The sequence below is a fragment of the Bacillus rossius genome, chromosome 7 (assembly GCF_032445375.1).
Source record: "Bacillus rossius redtenbacheri isolate Brsri chromosome 7, Brsri_v3, whole genome shotgun sequence".
NCBI classification, from domain to species: Eukaryota; Metazoa; Arthropoda; class Insecta; order Phasmatodea; family Bacillidae; genus Bacillus; species Bacillus rossius.
In genome coordinates, this window is record NC_086335.1 from 52,399,604 (window position 1) to 52,423,740 (window position 24,137).

Below are 24,137 nucleotides of genomic sequence, written 5' to 3' on the forward strand. Positions count from 1 at the left end.
GCATGTGAAAAGTTTCTGAGTACCTAACTAAATCTTCACATCTAATTATTTGTGTGTTCCCATAGTGGTCATTTTATGTGCTCTAAACTTATGTAATAAAATCTTCAGTTCGAAATGTTATATGGTAGCCTTGTAAAATTTTTTGTTTATCTCACCATTTAGTATTAAGCATGTGCAGTCAAAGTAGAATGACCAGTTGGTTATTCTTTTATTTTCTTGTGATACTTTAACTAATAAAGACCATAATCTGATATTATTCTAGTTATAGTTTATGCACCGTATCTGTGTTGTTTCTCATCCTGTACCTACATCCCACCCCATATTTTGATTGTTGTTTCGAGTGTGTTTCGAGGACTGACTATGAACAAAGCAATGAGATGTGTGTGAACATAGTTATTTTAGCAGAATGTATTTGCTTTGTTGCTTTTATCTTTCTTAAATGAATGTACACAATGTTTTCAATAGGTGTTTAAAATGAAATGAAAAAAATGTTGTTTATAAACACCCATTTTTTTATTCAGTTAATTGTCGCGCCAATATTGGTTGGATGCCCAAAACATTGGTTGTATTATAGTGTTTGCACTGTGGAAATGGTTTTAAGTGACTTTTTTTTTTTAAAAAAGTGACGGTTTTTAATCTGGCATTTTCAAGCACCATGTCCGCTATGTTTTGAGAGGAACAATATGGCGATAGTGAAGTTTAAAAAGTGACTTAAACCACGTCACAGCATGCCATCTCCAGAAAATTTCTAACTTCATCAGTGAAAACCATAGACCCATCATCCTGCCTATCAAACATTGTATATGCAATTTTTATTCCATTATGTTGTTGGCTGTGTGGAATCAACATTAATGTAAATTTTATGTTTATGTATTTGAAAACCTCTTAGTTTATTGTATTGTATGTAGTGAAAACATGTAATATCTTACAATATTTCTGTTATTTGTTCTCAAATTCTTTATTCTTTCCTCGAGGCTACCTTATTGTCATAGAGTCGCAGGGATTATAAAATTTAATGTATTTCAAATGGCTATCACTATAATATAAAAAACAAACGAAACAGTAACACACAATAAAAACTATCAAAACATTTGCAATTTGAAAAATTATTAGCTATTTCACTTTAATCACATTCACACACCTTGTGTGGGTTATGCTATAAAGTTCACCGACTTTTCTTCGTGGCTACATGGGACAAACCTTATTTAGTACAGTGGTCTCTACTTATTGTGAAGAATCATCTCTGGTTTAAGGCTGCAATTACGTTTGTTGGAATTTTTATAGTTTATACTACAGACAAAAATTGAATTTATTTGACCTGAGGGAATATGTATTTACATGAATTTGTTAATTGTGACAATGTGTGACATGCTATTTTTTTTTTTCAAAATTATTTAGTAAGAAGAAATGACTAAGCATGCAGTGTGTGTGTGAAAAATGTATAATGTGTATAATGTGTAGATCCTTTATTTATAGTATAAATTAAATTATGACAGTTTATTTGTAGATAATTTTGATGCCAATAAAATTTATGATTATATTCGCAATTTATACATATTTTTTTTACGGAACCAATAATGTTCAGTTCAAATTCAATTTGAAATAAACATTATTGGTACATACTATTTAATAATTTGTTTTCCAGTGTTTAAATTATGTTTTTGATGTTTAAATTATCTTAACTTTAATGTGACTTTGATTTTATGGTGAATTTTTTCTAACAATGTATTAACATGGTGACAGTAATTCAGCTCCTGATATGACAACTGTAGTTTTTTTTACAGTATCATAACCCCTATGTAACATATTTCTTTGTAATATTTTTTTTTGTTTTATAGATTATATTCATTTTAAACCATGAAAAAAAGATATATATATATATATATATTTTTTTTTTTAATACTGATTTACATTGTTCTTGGGAGCTTAATTATAAAAAATAAACTTGGTGATCCAATCATGATGCATTGCGTGGGTGATTCCTAAATCATCACAGGTGCATATCTTTTACTGTTTGTTTCTAAATTATGTATGTGGTAGTTTCTATTGAATGTGGTTTGATGTGTTGACATTAGTTTAAGTTTAAACAGAGTTGCTGTCAAAAAAATATTGAAAACCTGGAAAATTATTGAAATTTGAATGTCATCAAGAAAATTTGTAAATGTCAAGAGAAAAATTTTTTAGGCCAGGGAAGACAATCACTATAGTTGCAGATTTTGATCTGAATTAATGTATTAGCTAAATAATTCCCTTTATAATTATTAAATTCTCTAAATACCCTTGGGCATCAACAAATAATTTGAATCATAAAAGAAAACTGTATTAAATGAAGTAAAAATATTACTTCTTATGAATTTGGCTTAGAACAGCTGAATATTTTCTATTTTAGTGTTTACATTTGGCTGAAATTGCAACTGTTTGATTAAAAAAATAAATAAAAATTCTTCTTTTTTCGTCTTCTCAGAAAAACCTTGAAAAGTTACACAAATTTGATGCTGCCATTCTGTAGCATGTGGCAACAACATTAGAGAAACCTCAGGACTAGGGCAGTTCCGTAAGGTTAGCTTAAAGTACGTAATGTATTAAAATGAAATTAACATTTATGCATTTACAATCAGGAGGACATTTCATAAATCATAATATTGACTATGTTATCACTAACGTTATGATCGTTAAGAAGACAAGAAAAAAGAGTGCAAGAGGAAGGAAAGCTATGCCGTCTACATGTACGAAGTGTTGAAGCAAGTTCATCTTGCCACTGGCACACAGTCTAAGACCACGAGCATCATGAACAGTCGTGTAAACTACATTTTCAAGCACATCACAGTGAGTTGCTGATCATAGGCATTGAACTGCATCTGAACTGTTACAGGTTATAATGATTGAAATATTTTTTCCTTGGTTACTAAGTGTAATAATTTAATTAATACTATAATATAAGTCATAAATGAGTATGTCCATAAGTTCATCAGCAGACATATTTGCGCCTGTTGGCCTCCATGCCCGGAAAGGAAACAAAATGTCTGATTGGCGGTGGTTGTGGCGTTGTTCCAGAAGTGGTCCGGTTTGTGCCCAGCATGAGGAACAAGCCACAGGCCATCTTCAACGGCTACTTGTACAACACGTACCATGAGAACGCCTGGGCCAAGTTCTGGCGGTGCTGCAACTACCAGAAGGCCTGCCACGCGCGCATAGCGACTGTGGGCTCCTGCCTGGCCGGAGCCCCCACGGGGAATCACAACCACCCGCCCGTCCCACAGAACGTACTTAACAACAAGCTCAACAGGAAGAACTTTCTCGACATGTTGGTGTCCACCAGCTAGGCCGCGACAAAGGTCTCACGATTTCACTAGCCAGCACCAAGTGAAGGCAGCTGATGCACTGAACTAAATCTAACTGGGTCCTTGCGAGGGTGTAAGGGCTGAAACGTCTTGTCAACTGTCAACTGTTCAAAGTAGTGCTAGTTATTTTCATAGGACGGGATGGCTGTTTCTCTACCGGCGTTCTGAGCCTATGTGACATTTAATTTATTGTATACTAAGTACCAACAACATTAACTAAAGTTATTAACTCAGCATGAAATATATTTGGTGTGCAAGGACTCTTCAAAAATCCACATTGTATAGTTGGAAAAATTTTAAGAATGTGTCTGAAGAGACTTAAACGTAAAAGTAACTCTATGTGAAGAATATTGTTGATTCTATATAGTAGTGAACTTTGATCTATTTATCCTGAATTAAATAAAATGTGGGAGTTTGTGCAATTTGATAAAATTGAAAATTATATGAAAATTTCAAACAATTTGATAGGACTGTTAATGTAACTATGAAATTGTAATATCTTAGCGTACCTGGTAATTCTTGAAATAAATAAAAAAAGATTAAAGTTTTTTTCATGTTAAATTAAATTATTAACATTATCTCTTGTGATAATTTTTGTTTATATTGTAATAATGATTTTAGACATTAAAATTCATTTGCTGAACTTCGTTAAATTGATATGTCCTTTATCTGTGTACATTCTGGTGTATGTAGTAAATGAACCGTGTGTGTATTGTGTGTAAAGAAGACAAGTATTAAATGATGTTGCATCAGCCGCAAATTGCTGCAATTATTTATGTATGTATTTATTGATTTATTTGTTTCAATGCAATGTTCGTCACGCTAACAGAGTGGAAAGGATGAGTTTTGAAAGAAGGCGAAGGAAGGGGTGACATATCGGGCTTAAGGGCATAGCCTTGGTTGATATTATAATCATAACACAAATTCAGTTTTTTTTGGGAACAATACCAAGTAAATTTGAATTTGTATTCAAAACTGCCCAAATTAGCATGAAATGATTGTTGTTGCACCAAATTTTAAAAATGTATTTTAATGTTTGTGTGGTTAATTGGATAAAGAAATACGGTAAATATTGTTAATAGTATTTGACTATGACATATACATATTGGAATAAGATTATTGTAGTGGCAAAAAGGTAAACGCCTTGCAGGAATTCAGGTTAGTGGCTAGTAAAACCAAAATAAGGATTCTCTTTAATGAAAAGATATATCAATAATATCTATACAATATGACTCTTAACATATCTAACACACAAACATACATTCACCTACTCAGTACCTACACAAGTTTTTTCATGAAATTTATTCCAAAATAAAAATTCGGTTCTGTAAGTTCTTAATTTAGATTTTAAATATTAGAAACAGTTGTACTACCTACTTTCCAGGCTTGCTTCATAATTTTATAAATTTGTGTGTTGTTAATTATTTTTTGGTTTGTGTTTTCTGAAGTTAGTGAAATATTATAATATTATAATACAAATCAGTTTATTGTAAAAAGAATTTATATTCTTTCTGACACATGTAAACTGTTAGTGACTTGTGTGGGTTTGTACCGCATACTGTGTTATGTGTTACTCTTAAAATAATACTATGTTATTTTAGTTCGATATTTTAATAACATTGTAAACATAAAGTAATAACTTAAGTTTTATTAAGTAAAAATTATGAATATATTTATTATCTTTTTTATAAATGCAATAGATTATGACATGTGATAATGCTTGAAAGAAATCATCAAAACTTGCCAAGCATATTAGTTTTCATTCAAAACAAAATCTAGTCATTCCTTTTTTCTTCGTTAACTCTAACATTAAAGGTATGTGTAAAATTTTTTTTTTTAAATTTGAGCAAAAAATAGGTTTGTCTGGCCTATGAACCAATTAATTAGTTTTAGAAAAAATTTTAAATCATAAGTATTTTAACATTTAACTTGTAATATTAATAACTGTTTACAATTATAAGTTAATACTACGTGTTTCACAAAATAAATTTTTTGACTGTATTGAAAATCTTATTCATGTATGCAACAAAAGGTTTCTAGAAAATTATTTGAAGGGGAAATCATTAAAAGCCAAAGATATTGCAATGAAACTTCTCAATAAAATTATGCTTTCAAAACTAACTGGGCATGCACAATGCTTCTTAGTTATTTTTGAAATGCTGTACAGTCTGTTATCTTCATTTTGCATTTGACACTGTGTGTGCATGCCTTCATCTGTTGGGCGGAGATGTACGTGGTGCAAGTTGACCTCGCTGAGGTTCCCTCTCACATCCTCGTTGCAGGCGGCCCGAGGTACGTGCAGAGCAGCCACGGCAAGAAGGTGCACCTGGTGCTGGACAACAACCTGTACTACAAGATGTACTCGGGGGTTTCGGGCGACCACTGGCGCTGCAGCTGCTACTGGAAGACCCGGTGCATGAGTCGCTGCGTCGTGTCGGGAGACGCGGTCAGGCATCTCCACCCCCACCACAACCACCTGCCGCGAGAAGACTTGCCCTCGCCCTTGCCCGACTTCAGGTCGTGAGCGACTCCCCTCACGTCTCGGTGCACAAGCGTGCGACTGTTAAACCCCGTGGGCCGGTGAATCCGCTACAGCGTAGATCGAAGTGGTGTTGGTTCCTCTCCATCTTTTATCTGTTCGCCTGTCTACCGATAGTAAGTACTTAATCCAAATCAGAGTTTTTAAACATTATGCATTCTTTTTTATTTGCCGTGTGAGGTACGTTGGTGAGTCCAAATGCACGAAAGAGGAGATTTCAACTGTTACCATCGGATAACTCTGGCCACCGATTTCCACACTGTAAGATAATAAAATTAGTTGATCTGACGTGTGAACTCTTTTTCGTGGTCACTGTTCATGAAGTGCTGCTGCCCAATGTAGCACAAATATCCTAATTCTGTCTGAATTATTTTGTTTCTAATTACCAGAAGTGTACTTGTAAAACTGATAACTGAAATGAATAGACTAGTTTGTTTCTTTGTTGGAAGATTTTTTTTAGAAGTATGATGAGAACAATGGGATGAAGGTAATGCATAAAATAAATGTTGTGACTGTATATGAAGTTTTCAGAACAGATATATGCAAAGAAACAATTTTTAAAAATGTACATTACTTGACTACTCTTTGATTTAAAATATTTAACTTCTGTACATTTTGGAGGGTGTTTATGTGTTGGCATAAGAAAAATACTTTTTTCTAAATAGTAGTATGTTAGCATTAAACTGAAAATGGTAGACATGTTTCAACAGTCATCATCTTGTAATTCCAACAATTTTTTAACTTATTGGAAAAATATTTTAATAAATCTGCCTGTTACCTCATTATAAATATATAAGAGAAGAAAATTAAATTAAAAATAATTCATTTGGCTAGGTAGTTTCTCATTAATTGTTTAAATAAAAATTATTTTTTTTCATTTTTCATAAGTAATTGTGGGTCGATTTTCACTGTTTCCTTGAATGTTGTAGCTTTTGAATTATGTTATTTATTTTTTCCATCTTAATCTTTCTTGTAAGAGTAAAATACTTGTAAAAAGTGAATTTTCTGTATCATTAATTCTAGCCCTTCAAAAGTTTTTGTAATGATGTAATTAGAATTCAAGAGCATCTTTAATAAAAAGTTTCTTTTTAAATAATATTTTCCTTTTAATTGTGAATTATGTAAAATAAAATAAAAAATTTTTTGTATGTAATTGTCAAAGCATCATGTTTGTAAATTAAGTGTTTCACACCTATTTTTCTATTAAAGTGACAGTCAGTTGAGTTAAAATAAAACCATTACTTTTTTCCCCTGGTCGTTGACTTGAATGCAACTTTCAAAATATGTACTCAGACTCTCAGTAAATTCGTGTTTCCTGTAGAGAAGATACATCCATGGTGGGTAATGGTGTTATGGACAGAAATGCTGACAATTTTCTATAGTAGCCAAAGTTATACTAGGGATTTTGATAGAGTCACAGCTGTTAATTATTAATGACCCAAAAACTGTGACTGATGAAGATGTAGAAGTAAAAAAAGAAGAAAAAAATTAAAAACTTTTGGTTGTAAGAACTTACGTGTTAAGAAAGATTTACGCGGGCCAAGTATGTTTTATTGAGACGTGGCGGAACAAAGAGATGTTTTTAAAATGGTAAATTGTTAAAATCTATGTTTTATGTAATAATCTTGAATTTTATTCCTCCCATCCCCCTCTTTTTGCACAATTAACGACTTTTATCTGGGTCGAATGATAGTGTGGGTGAATTTGGGTGACTTTTCAGAATATTACTATCCCGGCATGGCTCTTCAGTTGAAGACACATGAATGCTGTCTAGGTGTCATAGTTTTTGTTTAAAATTTTAGCAAAATATATTTTGAAGTGTCCTAGTCTGTGACTAATGTTTAGCTTACCAAGATTGTAAACCATGAATCTGGTATTTTAAACTTTTTTATCAACAAGAAAACTTTATTTTTCTAAAAAAATTTTTTATAGTAATAATGTTAGATTATCTGGTCGCTGAGCAGTGTTAGTTAATTTATTGTTACCCAGGGGGCATATGTATTTCTTATTTTTTTTTGCTACGGAGCGAACTTACTATATGTTTTATAACGGTTTAGTTATGAATTCTAATGTGTTGTTTTTTTCTCTCTTTCGTGATGTGTATATGATCAATAAGTAAATGTGTTTACTCCTCGGTGTGTGCGCGACAGCGTCTCAGCTTCTCTGCAGCTCCGTGCGTGCGTGTGCTGTCTGCCGGCAGGAGTGGCCCAGTTTGTGGTGAGCGCCCGCGGCAAGCCCCAGGTGGTGTTCGGGGGCTGGCTGTTCAACTTCTACCGCGCCAGCGGCCTGACCAGGTTCTGGCGCTGCTGCAACTACTACACGATGTGCCACGCCCGGGTCGCGACCTCCGGGACGATCGTGCAGGTCATCAGCGGCCAGCACAACCACTCGCCCCCGCGGCCCGAGGCGCTGCGGGTCAAGCTCGACAGGGCCCACTTCCTCCTCTGAGGGGCCCCGGGACGTCTTCAGTCATCTCCTGGCATCGATATCCCCCGACTTATTTCCACTAAACTAAAATAGAATTTGCTCAGATACTGAAGGTAGTGTCGCTTCCCTACACCAGTGGAGACCATCACGTAGACTGTTAAAACATATTGTGCAAGACTGCCCACAACGTGCATTCCACGGCTCCTTGGAAGAACACGAAGCAATTTTGGAAACAAGGGGTTTGTTGGATGACTGTGGCCCCTTCCCTTGTGAACGAAACTCCCAGATGAAATGACGTTTACCACAAAAAAAAGGCAAACATTAGTTTATAAACATGATCCCTATTCCCTTCATGAGATTCCGGATGCTGCCACTGTTGGGCCCTGGGAACTTTTCAGTTCGTTCCCACGTGCCATGTGGATCGAAATCCATCCAGGCTTATCTGAACACTTTTGAAATAAATCAGAACACTGAATAAATATTTACTTTGATAAACACATAAAATAGTCTGATTTGTGTTACTTTGAATATGATTTTAATTGAAAATGTTTATGAAATGAAAATTTAATTTGAAATATAATTTTAAAAGAGGACATGGGAATCACTTGTACTGACAGCGGTACCAGAAAATCTCTCTTAATGCCAAGTAGGAAAAAAAAAGTTTTTTTTTTTTTTTTAAAGATGTAATTTTATAATTGTATGAACTCTTTGTACGCTTTCAAAAAATTGAGCCTCCATCATTCTGACATGTTTTGAAAGCGTAGAAAGAGTTTATACTTTTGTAAAATTACATTTTAAATAAAACTTTTTTTTTTTACTTGGTATTACGATTGCTTTTCTGGCACAACTTTCATTAGTACGAGTGATTTACACAGCTTCTCTTAAAATAGCAAGTGGGAGATATTTAAAAGAAGTGTGTACGTGGAGTCCACGTGTGATAGAAGTGAAAGTTCTTGCTTATTAGGTTTGGATAGAGATAAATTATTTTCATTTTATTTTTGAATATTTTACATTTTATTATTCACATAAAAATGAACGATACTTATAAAGTTAATTGCACAAATCAATAACACTTTTCCACACAAATAAAAAAATTGTAAATAATTTAATTAAAATAAAAGAAATATGGTGGCATCAATTGTTAACCGTTATGAAAACTGAGGAATGTACGAACATGATTAGTGTTTCGAGAATTCTATAGCATCACTGCTGCGTCATTTATACCTCTCCCCTGCCGTCTCTCCTTCTGGCCGTTACAACTAGCATATAGTATTCTACACTACGTACCTATCCCCTCCCACCTCTTTTTTTGCCTTCTTCCCATTTGACAAGTGCATGGAGTGGCATTGCCATTGACCGACACTCTTCCTCAACCGGTTCCCCCACCACATACCTAACTATTTCCCTCACGCGACAGGAATTTTCGTAACGCTAGAAAATTGTAGTCCCCTCAGCAAAGAAGTTTCATTTGGAAAATGATTACAGTGGTTGCAGTACAAAAGCCATCATTCAGGAGGCAAGCATAACAAAAAGTAAAGAATGTAGCAATAGATGGAGGTTGTCAGACTGAGTGTGTGAGTACAGTAGGGGGAGGGGATTGTCTTTGCTAGCAGCCACAAGTAGAGGGAGGAAGGAAGTGGCAGGAACCCTGTAACACTGTCACACTGTTAAACTTTTGTTTCCTACACCCTACGATATGTTTAGTCAACAAATGTTGGAGGGTTATGTTATCACCAAAAAAATCACTAGCACAGCCGTGTTTGTTTGACAAGTTGGATGTCTTGAGTTTCCAGCAAATAGTTTGTAAGTTGTACTTGTTCTTAATTATGTTGTATGTTGGATGGAATCAACCAATCGGAATCATCCCCAGTGAAAACCGAAATGTTGTTTGTTTCCATCACATCGAATCTTTAAAACGCGAAGGACACATGGTTTTTTAAAGAAGTTATTAAGATGAAATAACTAAAATAATGTTAGTATGAATGTTATATGTAAATTTTTTTAATACATCAAAAGCAAATAATTTATTTGAACTTTTAAAATTCAAACAACATTTGTTTTCTTATGTAACTATATTAATGTTATTTAAATTTTTTAAATAGTTAAAAAATTCACAAAAATCGTAAGTTCAAATTTTCCATCCAGCAATGTGATTTAAAGCTGGTGCTAGCTCAGTCCAGTAATAAACTTTGATAGTTTTAAGGGTTTGTATCCAACTTTATTTGAATAAGAAAATTTGAAGGCATACTACCCACAACTCTGTTTTTAAATATATTTGGTGATGATAACTTGATATCGTGACAGGGCCTTTAGCAAACCATTAGTGCTCTCTTTCTTTCCCCCTCAATTGCTACACTCCAAAGTGTTACCCTGTCTCCTCCGTTATGCCCATGCTGGTTCAGGAGGCATAAGTGATGCAGTTTAGGGCCAGAGCATGTAGTTCTTCAACTAAGCAATTTCTGTAGCTAACACCCTATAAAAGTGACTGCGAGTTGGATCGGAAGAACTGCTAAACAGTGGCACACCAGGGCATGTGGAAACTAGCCAATAAAATTATATTGGTAAGAGAAACAAAAAATTCAATTAAGAACTTTATAGTAATAAATACATTTGAAAATTTTTTTTTTCTTTGGTAAAAATGTTCATGATGTTCATAAATCCTCATTTTAACCTAAAAGTATCACAAATTGGGTTATTTTTTGAGTTTTTTGTGGTTGCTATAAAGTTTCATGTTCAATACTTGTCAGTCATAACCTCTAAATGGAAGGTGCCGAATTAGCATGCAGTCTTTACATCTGGTGTATGTGTTTCTGTTTAGTGTTGGTTTAGTTCCTAAAGTAAACAAATTCGGATTCTAGTTTTGATTCTCATATTTCGAGATTTGATATCTTTAATTTTGATTGAAATTCTTTGTTGTGAATACATTAATGTACATTTTACAAATGTAATTATAAACATATATACAGACACACACATTTACAAATAATAACAAGAAGAAGAAGAAGAAGAAGAAGAAGAAGAAGAATAAGAAGAACAAAAACAAAAACAACAATAACAATAATGATGATGATGATGATGATAACAACAACAACAATAATAATAATAATTAATAATAATAGAAAGCTTGTTAAGCTAGGGCAGTACCAATTCAGTCATGTGAGAATCCCAAAATATTAACTTGTGTGTACCAGTGTCATTCTTGTTAGATAATAGACTAAAAATCATTGTATTTTGTTTTACTCAATAAAAGTAACTTTATTTGTGTTACTTTTTTGTGTATTTTTTATAGTGTGACAAATATTGCATTTGGTATTTAAGTTAGTTTTAATGTGGAAACTTTTTATAACAATACTTGAATGGCATACAATACTTGTAATGGCAATTGTAGTAAATTAAATTTTGTTTTAGTGACACTTATAATCAAAAATTTATCTGTGAAGTAAGAAAATTGAGTTTTTATTGATTTGGAAAGTAAACTGTTTCTCAACTTTATTAAAACTTAATTAAATAATTAAAAATTTTAATTCAATTATATTCACTCTTAATGTCTCATGAGAAAAAATTATTGAAAAATAATGTTTCCGGTTACTTGCATATATATTTTAATAATTATCAAAACCTAGTTTAATCGAGGATATTGAGGATTTGGTTTTGTTTCCCAGCTGGCATTCTAACACCATTATAGTATACAAAGTCTAATTCCAGTTTTGATTCCTGCCCCCCCTTTATAGTAATGATTTATTCATTTTATTTCAATTTATTTCATTTTTTTTATATGTGGATATATAAATGCTTTTGTTATATTACAAATTTTATGAAAAATTATTAAGTTTACAATTACAAATAATAATAGTAACTTGTAAAGCTACAGTAGTATAAATTCAGTTGTGAGAATCACAAAATAAAATAACTTATGTGTATCTGTGTCTTTCTTGTTGGATAATAAGACTAAAATCAGTGTATTTTATTTAAAAAGAACATCTGTTAAAAATCACACCTGATTTAATTGAAATTGCTGGATGTGCTGATGTCTGAATTTGGAATTGGCACAACGCTAGTTCCTATTGGACTTAAATTTTGGGGGACTCGGTAGTCAAGTGGTCAGGTATGTAATGTAGTTTAAGAAGTAAATTTTTTGGCTGTGATGCAGGCTACACAAAAACTTTTTTTTTTTGACATATATTTAAATTTGTTGAACACAGTCATCTGTAAAAGCCCACAACGAGGAAAACGTGAGTTATTTTGCTGTCATTCCGAGGACAGAGTCTTTTGGTTTTACCGTATGTTGTGAGACCTCGGGAAGAATATCGGCAATAAAATAATCTTTATTTAATATATTGAAAAGTAAATTGTTTTAGAAGCAGCTGTTTTAGAAGCAGCTAATTTGGTTTTTGTGATGGTTTAGGTGAATAATCAGCATCAGTGTGGTGAGGGAGAATAAAAAAAAACGGTGAATATTAGTAGATGTTTTTGAGAGACTTTTTTTCATTCAAGTATCATCTATAGTACCAGTTAATGGAATTGAACGGTACTTTCGGCACCCATTCAATTTCTTTCAAGAATACATTAATATAACTGGACCAATTTAAGCTAGCTGGAGGCCTGGTTTGTTACAATATCACTGCATCTGTCTAGAAAACTATTTTCATCTTCTTGTATCCTTCTATTACCTAGGATATTATTTAATTCCTTATACACAGTGCCAAAACTATGAGCTAGCCAAATCAAATTCAGCCTTTGGCTGTTTTACAGTTGAAATGTGCACACTTTATATTTAAAAATATTATTTTTTTGTACTTTGATTTTTTTGATCATTAAGTAGGTGATAAGATGAGATTGACAAAAATTGCAAGTATCTTGATGTAAAAGCATTACTTGAAAAAAAAAATTAAATAAATAAATAAATAAATTACAAAAGCTGATTTCTCTCTCTTTTTTTTTTTTGTAGTTCAGAATTTCTAAATTTGGTTGAATGTGTTTTATTAAAAACAATTTTATATATATATATATATATATATATATATATATATATATATATATATGTATACATATATATATAAAACATAAGTATTTTATATTCTTAAAATACTTCATAAACTAGCTGTCGTACCCACTACTAACTTGTTAGATATCCATTTCACCTCAAAGCATTTTCATGCACTCAGCTGTTTGGTGTAATTTTTTTTTCCTTTGTTTATTGCTTTAACAAGTAAAAGTTACCTGCAGTGTAAATCATTCATAGTAAAGCGATCATGACGTCTTGTACTGAGTGACTCCTGCTCTCAGTTTAGAAGACTGTTGCTAAGGAAACCACTGGGTCTAGTGGTTAGATACCTTCCACCCAGACGATTTGGGTTTGATTCCCGGTCGGGTCATGCCGGGATTCTTCCATAAGTGTAAAAACGTGGCAAACGTTCCTGTTTTCTCATTGTGCTTCAGATTGCCCCCCACATGCATTCCATTGTTGCTCCATTTTCATCTCATTACCTCTTGTCAAGGAGGCATTTTGCCCTGTTGTGTTCCTTCTTTGAATGACTGTTGCAATGGGGAAGATTTATTTAACATATAGTTCAATATAACCGTTGCTGTTTTATGCTGGTTGTCAAAAAAAAACTGTAGGAATGTACAGCAAAGATAAATACGTAAACATACGCAAAACTTCAGCTAAGTTTCACTTGTTTTCAGTGTGTTTATGTCTTTATCTTACTACTTGTTGTCTTGTGGGTTGTGTTTGTAATTGAAGATGTGTCAGACGTTTCAGCGTGCCTTGTTTCAGCCATTATCAAGGGAAATTAACAACTGATGCTTGAATTTTTTTGCGCAGTACTGATCACGTGCTGTGATTGGTCCTTGAGCTCAGCTGCGATCGGCCCCTGTGCAAAACCGTGCCAGAACATTTTGGCCCTCAGTTGTTCATCGTCCTTGATAATGGCTGCAACAAAGCACACCAAAATGTCAGGCACAAGGGCAGAAGCCAACAAGTAGGTAGTGACTCTGGTCACAGAAGTCTACTAACTAGAATGTTGTTCATCCCTGAGGTTTTTTCCGTGACAACCAGCACACAGACAAGCAACTGCACTTGCCCTGATTCATTCTAACGGCCGTGTTCTCCCCGCAGGTGTGGTGCGGTTTGTGCCAAGCCGGCACGGCAAGCACCAGGTGGAGTACGACGGCTACCTCTACAACTCGTACCACCGCCGGTGCGACCTGGGCTTCTGGCGCTGCGCCCGGTACAAGAACTCGTGCACGGCCCGCGTCACCACCGCCGGCGTCGTCGTCCGGGGGGTGTACAACTGCCACAACCACCCGCGCGTCGCCCCCGAGGTCCTGCGCAAGAGGATGTCCGTCGAGCTGGACCTGTGGTAGTCGAGAGTGCCGGTGGAACCGCTCCCTCAAACACGACTGCAATCGGTGAAGCTCTGGAACTTCACTTGTAAACACTTTCATTTGAAGGTTCGCTTTTAGTATTTGCTTATAGTTCTTTAAATTACGTGAACCATTTATTGGGGAGGGTGAGCAAGCAAGGGCTACCCACACTTCCTTATTTGGCCCACTTTCCAGCTACTGTGCTGTGGATAGCAACAAGATATACCAAGCCTACGTATGCAATCAAGTCCAATGTCTGTCACCTGTGGGGTGATAATGAGCGTTGTGATATGCGTCACATAACTAGTTATGAGAGCGGTGTCATTCCTTGTAAGCGTGAGGGTACATAGTAGTTCTTTTGACTTTGGTTTGGTCTTTTTTTTTTGTGTTCGAATGAAATGTGTTTTTTTATTTGTAAAGTACATTTGTAGTTGTACAAATCAACAACATTGGAAATAAAATAATTTCTTGATATCTTCTTTATTTCTCAATTGTGGTTAATCCTTTAACTGAACACACTTATTATCAGTACCTTATTTGACATGGTAATGCATCATTTAAAATTTTTGTTTATAATTTAAAGGAAGTTTTTACATAAGAGTTATATAGCAAATATTTAATGTGCATTTACCTTAAAAGTCCTAATAATTTAACAAACATCAGTTTATAATTTCTATAAATTTTCCGTGTTCTTCGAAGCACAATGTTATTATTTATATGTAAGAAGGGTATCTGGATTATGTACATATGTATGTACGTATGTGTGTATATATATATGTGTCTGTGGTTTCACAATGGACCTGAGCTCTGAGATATTCTATGCTTAAGACTAACTTCAGTAAGATACATGAAGAAAGCTAGGACTATTTTTGTGAATTATGCAGGTTGTCCTTGCATAGCTCTTCGTCATTACAAGTGAGGAAATGAAATTCAGATTATTGTTAGTTTGAAATAATGTATAAATATAGGTATTATGGGTAGATGTGTGTGATTTGTTTACATTTCCGATGTACAGTGTTAAATTTTACTTGCGTTAGGTGTGTACTTTATACATAAATTGTCCGGTAACTGCTTATTTTGTTTCCTTGAGGAGGTTCAAGCAGTTTGTTTTTATCCTAGGAAGAAGAATTGCAAATATCAAGAAAACCCAACTTGACAGATTGCAGAATTCTATTGTGTCCAAGCAAAGGATTTATTATTTATATTTAGTTGAAACTTCATGATTTTTTTTTTGTGTGTTTCAATTAGAAATGATTATTTCAGTAATTTTAATTGTAAATCAGTAAAAAAATAAAACACTGATTTTTTTTTTATATGTTGCCTATACGTAGCACGTTATGCAATTTTAAGGAATTATTGTGAATAATAGTTGCTGTTGTGTGCTGATGGTCAGACTGGTGTAGGCGCGGAGGCGGGTGGTGGTGGGGGAGTGAAGCCTGCGTTGCGCCCTGTGTTCGCAGGGGGCAGGGCGCGGCTGATCCCCGGCAGCCGCGGCAGGCCACACCTGCTGTTCGAGGGCTGCCTGTTCTACCGCGATTACCCGTCCCCACGCGGGACCTACTGGCGCTGCAGCTTCTACAACCGCACCAAGTGCATGAGCCGGTGCCTGACGAGCGGCCGCGCCGTCCTGGCCCTGGGCCAGCCGCACAACCACGAGTGAGGCTGAGTGTGGTTGCTCCCGTGCTTGCAGGGGAGTGTACTCCCTGCTCGCTGTTGCAGTGCTGTGCTGTGTTCGTTCGTCTGTAGGTCATCGCGTGTGTTCAGTCACAAACCAGCTCTCCGCGTCACTTTATTTGGATAGATACGATGGACAATTATTGTTTATTAACATGTAAAGGGTGTGCAAGACCATTTTTTTTTTCCAATTTCAATGAAAGCTGACAGCGAAATCGAAGATAATCTAAATATTTTGCTACTTTAAGAAACATTCATGAATACAATTTTGAGCACCACTTGACTGTGTGTTCAATCAGCACATTCTGCATGCCATACACTATATGAAAACAACTTAGGATACATCTAGCAAGTTAACCAACTGCCACTACTTGTAAAAAAAAAAAAAAAAAAAGAAGGAATAGACTTTCTGAATATCTGGTATGTGTATTTTGTTCAATAAGACATGAATTCTAACATCAGGAAATTCATCCAGAAGTATTTTTTTTATAAAGTGTGTATGTTTTTATGTTTTAACTAAAAATATTTACACTACAAAAAAAATTTTTAAACTTACCTTATGATTGGATTTTTTTTTTACTATATTCAATAAGGAAGTTATTAATAAATATGGATGAAGCTCAGATATACTTGTTTATGTGCACCATCATTGTTTTTTATTTGATGACTGCTGCTGTTCTCAAGGACTTGCCATGGCACACAAGTGTGTGACGAGAAAGTTTATGATTAACATAGAAATAGTATAAAAATAAGAATACATTTTATAAATTGGATTTATCTGTTCAGAAAAAAAATGTACATGTCAAACTACACTAGAACAATGCTCCCAGTTAACTTTTTGGGTGGCAGATTGCTGCTATCAGTGTGAGGAAGCTGTGAATGTGTTTCAATGAATTGCCACCTGTCTTGCTTGATTTATAGATATGTCATCTAAAACTTTGCTTCATTAAAATTTTAAGGTATATAGTTATTTCTTGGACATTGGTGAGCAAATTGAATCCAAGATATGTGGTGAGGATGTTTGGTTTGTATGTTAGTATTCAAAGCCTACTTTTTTACATTGCTGTCAGCACAATGAAAACAGTATTTGTGATGATGGTGATTTATGTATTAGAACAGAAAAATTGAACCTCATTTTTGTTGGATACGTGTGAAAGGCTGAGAGATTTGTATTGTGCACAATTCCACTATGTAATACTAATACTTAATGCTTAGAAACATTGTGAGATGTAGTGAAGGAATAATTTCACATTTTGTGCTACAGTACTACTTGCTTTTCTGTGGATCAGGGACATGCTGATTTATAGCTATTTAATTTACCAGACATAAAACATGCATGGTCTAACAGGAACATTTTTAGGACATTATGAACATCGGGTTGGTAAAGGATTTTCAGGATGCAGTTAAGGGCAAAGGATCATAACAAGGTTAGTGATACACATTTTAGTGTGTTTCGCTACAATGTAGTCAATTGTAACTAATTTCGTGTTTTTATTGAGACAGTGAGAGAAATGTATGTAATGGAAAGAGACAAGGGATAAGATACAGTGGGGCTTAAGCTCCACAATTCTCTTTTCGAAACTTGTGATAATAACAGTTTTAATGTTTGGGGAAGAGAAGCAAAAAAATTGTGTATTTATTTGTTCAGTTCTATTGACTCATGATTTCGAATAACAAATAATTAGATTTAACATAATAGGTTGGACATACACCATTGCTGCAATATTAAGTTAAATCAACATTATTTAAAAAATCAATCTTCTCCATCGCAAGACTAATTCAAAGGACAAATTGACGTGGCAGTTTGTGTGTGACTGTTGTATTTTCACTTGTCAAAATATCCACAGAAAGGACTTGAAGCAACAGAACTTCCTAGGTTGTAGTGTAGTTTTAACCACGAGCTCATGGCTTGTTAGTAATGAGTAACATGGGTAGTTGGTTCAATGTGACGTCTGGACTGACCGTCTCGGAGCTCCCAGCAGAGTGATGTGGTTGGAGGTCGTAGAGTCGGCGTGGTGGTGACGGCCGGTGACGGGTGTTTCCGCAGGCGACTCGCGGATGATCGTGGGCCGGCGCGGCCGGCCGCAGCTCATCCACATGCACCACGCCTACTGCCTCCAGTACCAGTCGGCACGCCGCATGTACTGGCGCTGCCTGCACTACTGGAAGACCAAGTGCATGAGCCGCTGCCTGTCGGACCAGTTCGGGATACAGCAGCGCGGGCTGCCCCACAACCACGCTCCCTGTGCGCCCGACGACTCCTGCCCCGCCCCCTTGCCGTCTGTGTAGCGGCTGGAGCGTGGACTACCGGTGAAGATGTGTGTCGTGGCATATGCAGTTGGCACAGCACTGATATAACAATGTCCTTAAGCACATTCTATGTTTGTGATACCAAGTGACTATGTACCTACTGTGTTAAAACACAACTCTGTATTTAGTTATATGTTGCTCTTTACCGTATTCACCCGAAAATAATGCGATGATTTTCACCTAAAACTGCTGAAGCTACAAGTGGGGGGGTCACATTATAATCGCAGACTTTTAATTTGCTGCTGGAAGAACGTGAATTAACAGCGATAGGAAGAGGGAAGATATTATTTTAAAAACTACAGGTTAAATGCATCACTTAAGCCATTTAAGACTGCTGAACTGCCTCCGGAACTTGAGCTTGGTTGAAAAATACACGCTCTGCCTGTAAACTGCATCATTTATGCTATTTCAGTCCACTCCTGTTGACAGCTTGCTGAGCCTCGGGAGGAAGGGATTATCAGCAGGGTACCAGATAAGATAGGATAACACTATGGAACGCCATGAACGGGAGGGGGAGAGAATTCTGATAGAGTTTGACTCTCCCGATGGCTTTTGAACTAAAGCCATAAAACTCTTGCTTGCTATTTTCTTAAAGGCCATGTAAATCTCTCTACTGATGAAAGTGGCATCAGAAAAGCTCTAGTAAATATTGTATGAATTTACTAATTTAATCATTTTTAATGTCTTTCATTTGTGATTTTCACTCCAATAAGTATTTTTCATTAACTTATAATGAATAAATTTGGGGTCACATTTTCGAATGCTGTCAGTTTTAACCTGGTACCGTATGATTCACCCCTACGCCCTCCTTCCAGCCGTACACGTGTCTGGAGTCTTATAGAGTTCCAGCATAGCTGCTATCTTGGGAGTTCCTTTCAAACAATAGCTGGGTACCGTATTTGCAGTGCTTACAGATTTACTTGTTTAATTGTCTCGTTTCTTCTCGTCACTCCCAGCCATAATGTTTGTGATCAGTGTGGACATGAGTATGTTTATATTTTGTAATTATGGATTTAAAATCAAGAAAAGTCTAATTATTTGCATTTATTATAGTGTGACATGTACACAGTCAGTCCTCGTAGAGAGCCGTAATAGTTTACATAAATAAAAACCATTAAAGACATTACATTTTTAGTCTGTGGCTGGTATTAATGTCATGAAGCATCTATTCTTACTGTTCATCATTTTAGTTTGTGCTCAGTTATGTGCTGAAGAAGACTTGATCTTTTAATTACAGTGTTTTTGATCACTTAGTTACTGATATGTCACTTGAGTATTGAGTAATGGGATGTGAATATCAGATGGTCACTTGTTATTTCAGGACAAATTCAAAACTATCAAGAGCCTTGCTGTGAATTAAAAAAAAAAAAATCTTACTTTAACTTAACAAATCAAATATGTATAGGGTCAAGCAAATCAACAAAATACTTCATGGAAGGCTTCTAGCAAAACCCAAAGTTTCAAAGGCCTAGGCGTATAGTGAGAATAACTGTTTTTTTGTTGTGTTAAACCTTTGAATATATATATTGTATAGAAGTCGCCAGCCCAGGTTAAAATTTCTAATACGGTTTTGAGGTAGTTGGTTAATTCACCGCCGCAATCGCCACCATCTCTAGGGCATCGACTTGTGGTGATCCCTAGCGGACAAGTGTCGAACTCTTCAAACACCCCTTCCCCCTTCCGTTGAACGACCTTGAGCTGCAGTGAATGATGGGTGGGGGGTGCGGGGAATGACAGCGGGCGACAGTGTTGCACTCTAACGTGTAAATAACAACTAAGACGATACAGGGCGTTACGGCAGCGCACTGCAGCGGTGAAGTTCCCAAGCTGCTCATCATACGCTTTTGAAAAGCGTAGAGTAAATCCTATCCATTCGCGACTTCTATACAGTATATATATTCAAAGGTTAAACATAATTGGTGAATCCCTTTTCAACAGAAGTGCTTGCTGTAAGGAACGCAGAAAATTAAAATTGCTATTTAACTCATAATGATTGGTTTAAAATTTATAGCATTTAAGGTATTTAAGGTTTTTGCCATATATAAGTACTACGTTAATTCTCATGAAAGTAGGTTTCACTTTCCCACACAATTTATTTTAATTATAGGAAAAACAACAAAGTTGTAAGTATTTTGCTTTGAACTTCACTATCATAATACTTGGGGTGAACAATTAAAAAAAAAAAATGAATAAAATTATTCTTAGAAATTTTAATAAATTTTTATTTTAATTATTTGTTGACTTTAAAACTCATTAGCTGTAAACTTTTAATTATTAAAATTATTGTTAACAATAAAAACTAACGTTTGTTTTGTGGCTGTCAAGAATTGCAGATGCCTTTAGCTTTATTTTCACGCAATCTTTTTGGGAGGAGGTAATAACTACCCGGGAGGTAAATAGTCTGTTTCGCAACAGAATACACCCAGACTATTCAAAAAACAAAAATTAATACTTGGTGTTAGCACAGTTTCTTCCATCTTAGATCATATTTTTGATTCCTTAGGGTGCAGCTGCTTCTGACATTTTTATTTGAAAAAAACTTCTACATGATTATAATTAATTTTTTTTAGCATGGTAAATATAGTTTTTTTTCTTTTATTATTTAAGTATTTTTTTAATATTTTCTACCTGCAGCAGTACATTCAAGCTCTGCCGTTTTCATTGTTTTTGAAGGTATTCAAATTAAAAATATTTATTTCATCCATTAAATAATTAAATAATTACAGCACAGTAGCTGACAGCAAGTAACCCCATCATTATTCATGTCACAACTTCACTCAATAAGCCTAAGTTGTCAGGGAAGATTAAATTTTTTATTTGACCCAATTGTGCACAGTTTTTTTCATTGACTATCGGCAAGGGCGATTTCCATTTCCTAAGTTTGAAGTATCTATTCTGTAGTAACATTTGTCGCATTCTGTGTATTGTGTCACATTGGGGCTTATGCAAATTAATGCTTTCCTGTATGAGTTTTTTCTAGGTATTAATTTTTTTACAGTCAAAATATCAAATTGTATGATTTTGGTTGACTAAAACTATTTATAAAATTAAAGGAAAAGATACAAATAATTTTCCCTCAAAAATTAAGATTGGGTGGAGGTGGGTAGATGAATTCAAACAAAAATTATGAAATGTGGCCAATGATGTACAAGTGTCCAGAGTATAGTATTTTTATACCAACAGAACTAGTTTAGTCATGGTTAGCTTGTTATTTTAATATTGTACTAATCCCTTTTGCTTGGCTCATACTTGAAAATATAGTATTACATCTTAGAATCATAAAATATTTAATAATTTCTTCCTTTGTGATTTAGAAGATACCCCTCAAGTTCAAATACATTTGCTAAATAATAATAAAAATTGAAAAACCAAGAGCTCATCACAACTAAAAAGTAACTCTTTCTTCGTTGTTGCTTTGTTAAGGGTGTGGTTTTAAAACCATGATTAAGATACATAAAGAAAGATAAAAAATAATTTAATAGGAAAATAAAGGCTTTTTTTTTTAATGTTATGTCTGTTTGTTAATTTCTTTAATATGATTCAGGTATTATTTTTGTAAACTATGCTTTATTTTTACTTTTTTTTAATAAAACTTGAAGGAATGCAGTTTTGATTTTAGTTCAACAACAAAAATTTTGCTGTTTAATAACTAAAATCATTTATCAAGTACTATTTTGTAAACATTAAACTGCTACACTAATACAAAATTAATGTTTCTTTGCCTAAAAGTAATTTTTTTTCTATTAGCAAAACATTATTTTTGAAAAGTTTTATTTCTAGCATCAACCATATCATAAAATTCAGTATATTGTTCTGGAAAAATTATCTGTGTCAGCAAAACAATACTTATCAAGGAAATGAAAAGTTGTCAACATTTTTCTGCATCCTAAAATTATGTTATACCACTTGGATCATCCAAATTGTTTCGTAAATATTTTTCTTGTAAGGTTATTATAATAATGTGGTTTTATATATCTGTCAGTAAAATTTTTCCAGTCAATTTTTAAAATTGTACCTTATTAGGTTTTTTATGTGGCATGATACTGCACACAAAATGAATAACTGTAACTTTTAAATTGAAATTGGGTTATCTCACATATTCGTTAAATTTTTTTTTGGTGATGTGATATTTCTTATTTGCTCAAACCTGTGTTGAATTTTGGTATTACCTGTACTAAATTATACAATAATGGTAACTCATATAAATAATTTTTTTTATTAGTGTATACTATACCATAAAAATATTTTTTAATATTTTGTTTATTTTTTTACATAATTATGAATTATTTATTGCTTTTGTAATTTTGTATATATAATAATTTAAGATTTGATTAAATATTTTCTGACTATTTATTGTTTAAAACAATAAATTATTGAAAAGAATTTTATATTTATGTGTGTGTGTGTGTAATTTGTGATGATTATTATTTAAAAATATGTTATAATGTTTCTTTGATTATTTCCATACTTATGTGGTCTTAAAGATGTTGAACATTCAGTGGAGACATTGTTTGTAAAATTTTTGGATAAAATAAAACATGAGGTGGCATATATTTAACATAAAAGCGTGGCAAATTTAGTCACCATAACTCCTAAGTAGTTAGTTATTGACCAATTGAAAACAAACAAAATTACTGTATTCTATTTGCATACATGTTGTTTGTATATCAAGGAAAAGATTTATTTGTGTAAATATTTTTACCAAGTTGTCTTATCATTTACTCCGCAAAAGCATGCTAGGTTTTTGAATTATTTTTTTACAGCTTTAGTAATAATTTCAGTTAACATGTACATACATATATAAAGCAAGTATTTGTATGTATTTCAAGTGCAATATGGCTTTTAAGCTTATTTACTCTCCATTATTTCATTATCAATGTGAATTTATAGTTAATTCATATTCCAATTAAAATTTTTCTCTCAAATTTGGAATTTGTTATTTTATTTTATTTACTATTGCTTTTTAAGATCACACTAATGAAACACCTGGTGTATTTACTTTGGTGCAATTCCTGTTATTACACATGATTGTGATTATATTTATGCATTTTTGGTAAACTGTGAATATGGCTTATAAATACTAGACAATATAATTTCAGTTAGGTGGTACTCTATTTAACACACACAATGTTACAGATCAATGCTATACATTTTTAACAGTGGTAGTTCAAAAACTTGGTAATTATTACCGATTTAGATGCCCAGTTACGGAATTATGGAGTGTTATTTATTTACTATGGAACCAGAGAAACTTAATGACACGTCAGAAATGTTGTGTGTGTTCAGCATTTCACGCATATGGCCAGGTGGTTATATGCCACAACAATTGTGATAAAATCACTTTTTTTTTTTTTTGTAATCCATTTGAGATTATTAGGTGTAACATGAAAACAAATATTTTTTTTTTTTTACTCGAAGCATATAGGTAAGTACAATTCCTTATACCGACAGTAATTTCTATTTTTTTTTAAGTGTTAAGT

The 24,137-nt window shown here is 33.9% G+C and overlaps 1 protein-coding gene across 35 annotated transcripts in view; it reads left to right on the forward strand.

The window, feature by feature from the left end:
- Positions 1-24,137, forward strand: part of LOC134534020 (protein abrupt-like) — a 354,312-nt gene that overhangs the window by 132,265 nt on the left and 197,910 nt on the right. The window contains exons 6-7 of one of the 35 annotated variants that reach the window (XM_063371910.1): positions 16,134-16,329; positions 18,395-20,844. The exons of 30 other annotated variants lie outside the window; for them this stretch is intronic. In XM_063371910.1, the coding sequence (XP_063227980.1) occupies positions 16,134-16,329; positions 18,395-18,746 (548 nt within the window). In that variant the 3' untranslated portion in view covers positions 18,747-20,844. Of the gene's footprint in view, positions 1-5,623; positions 6,977-8,080; positions 11,309-14,425; positions 15,148-16,133; positions 16,330-18,394; positions 20,845-24,137 lie in introns of those variants that run through there. 4 more of the 35 variants (XM_063371929.1, XM_063371933.1, XM_063371930.1 and 1 more) reach the window with 4 other exon arrangements.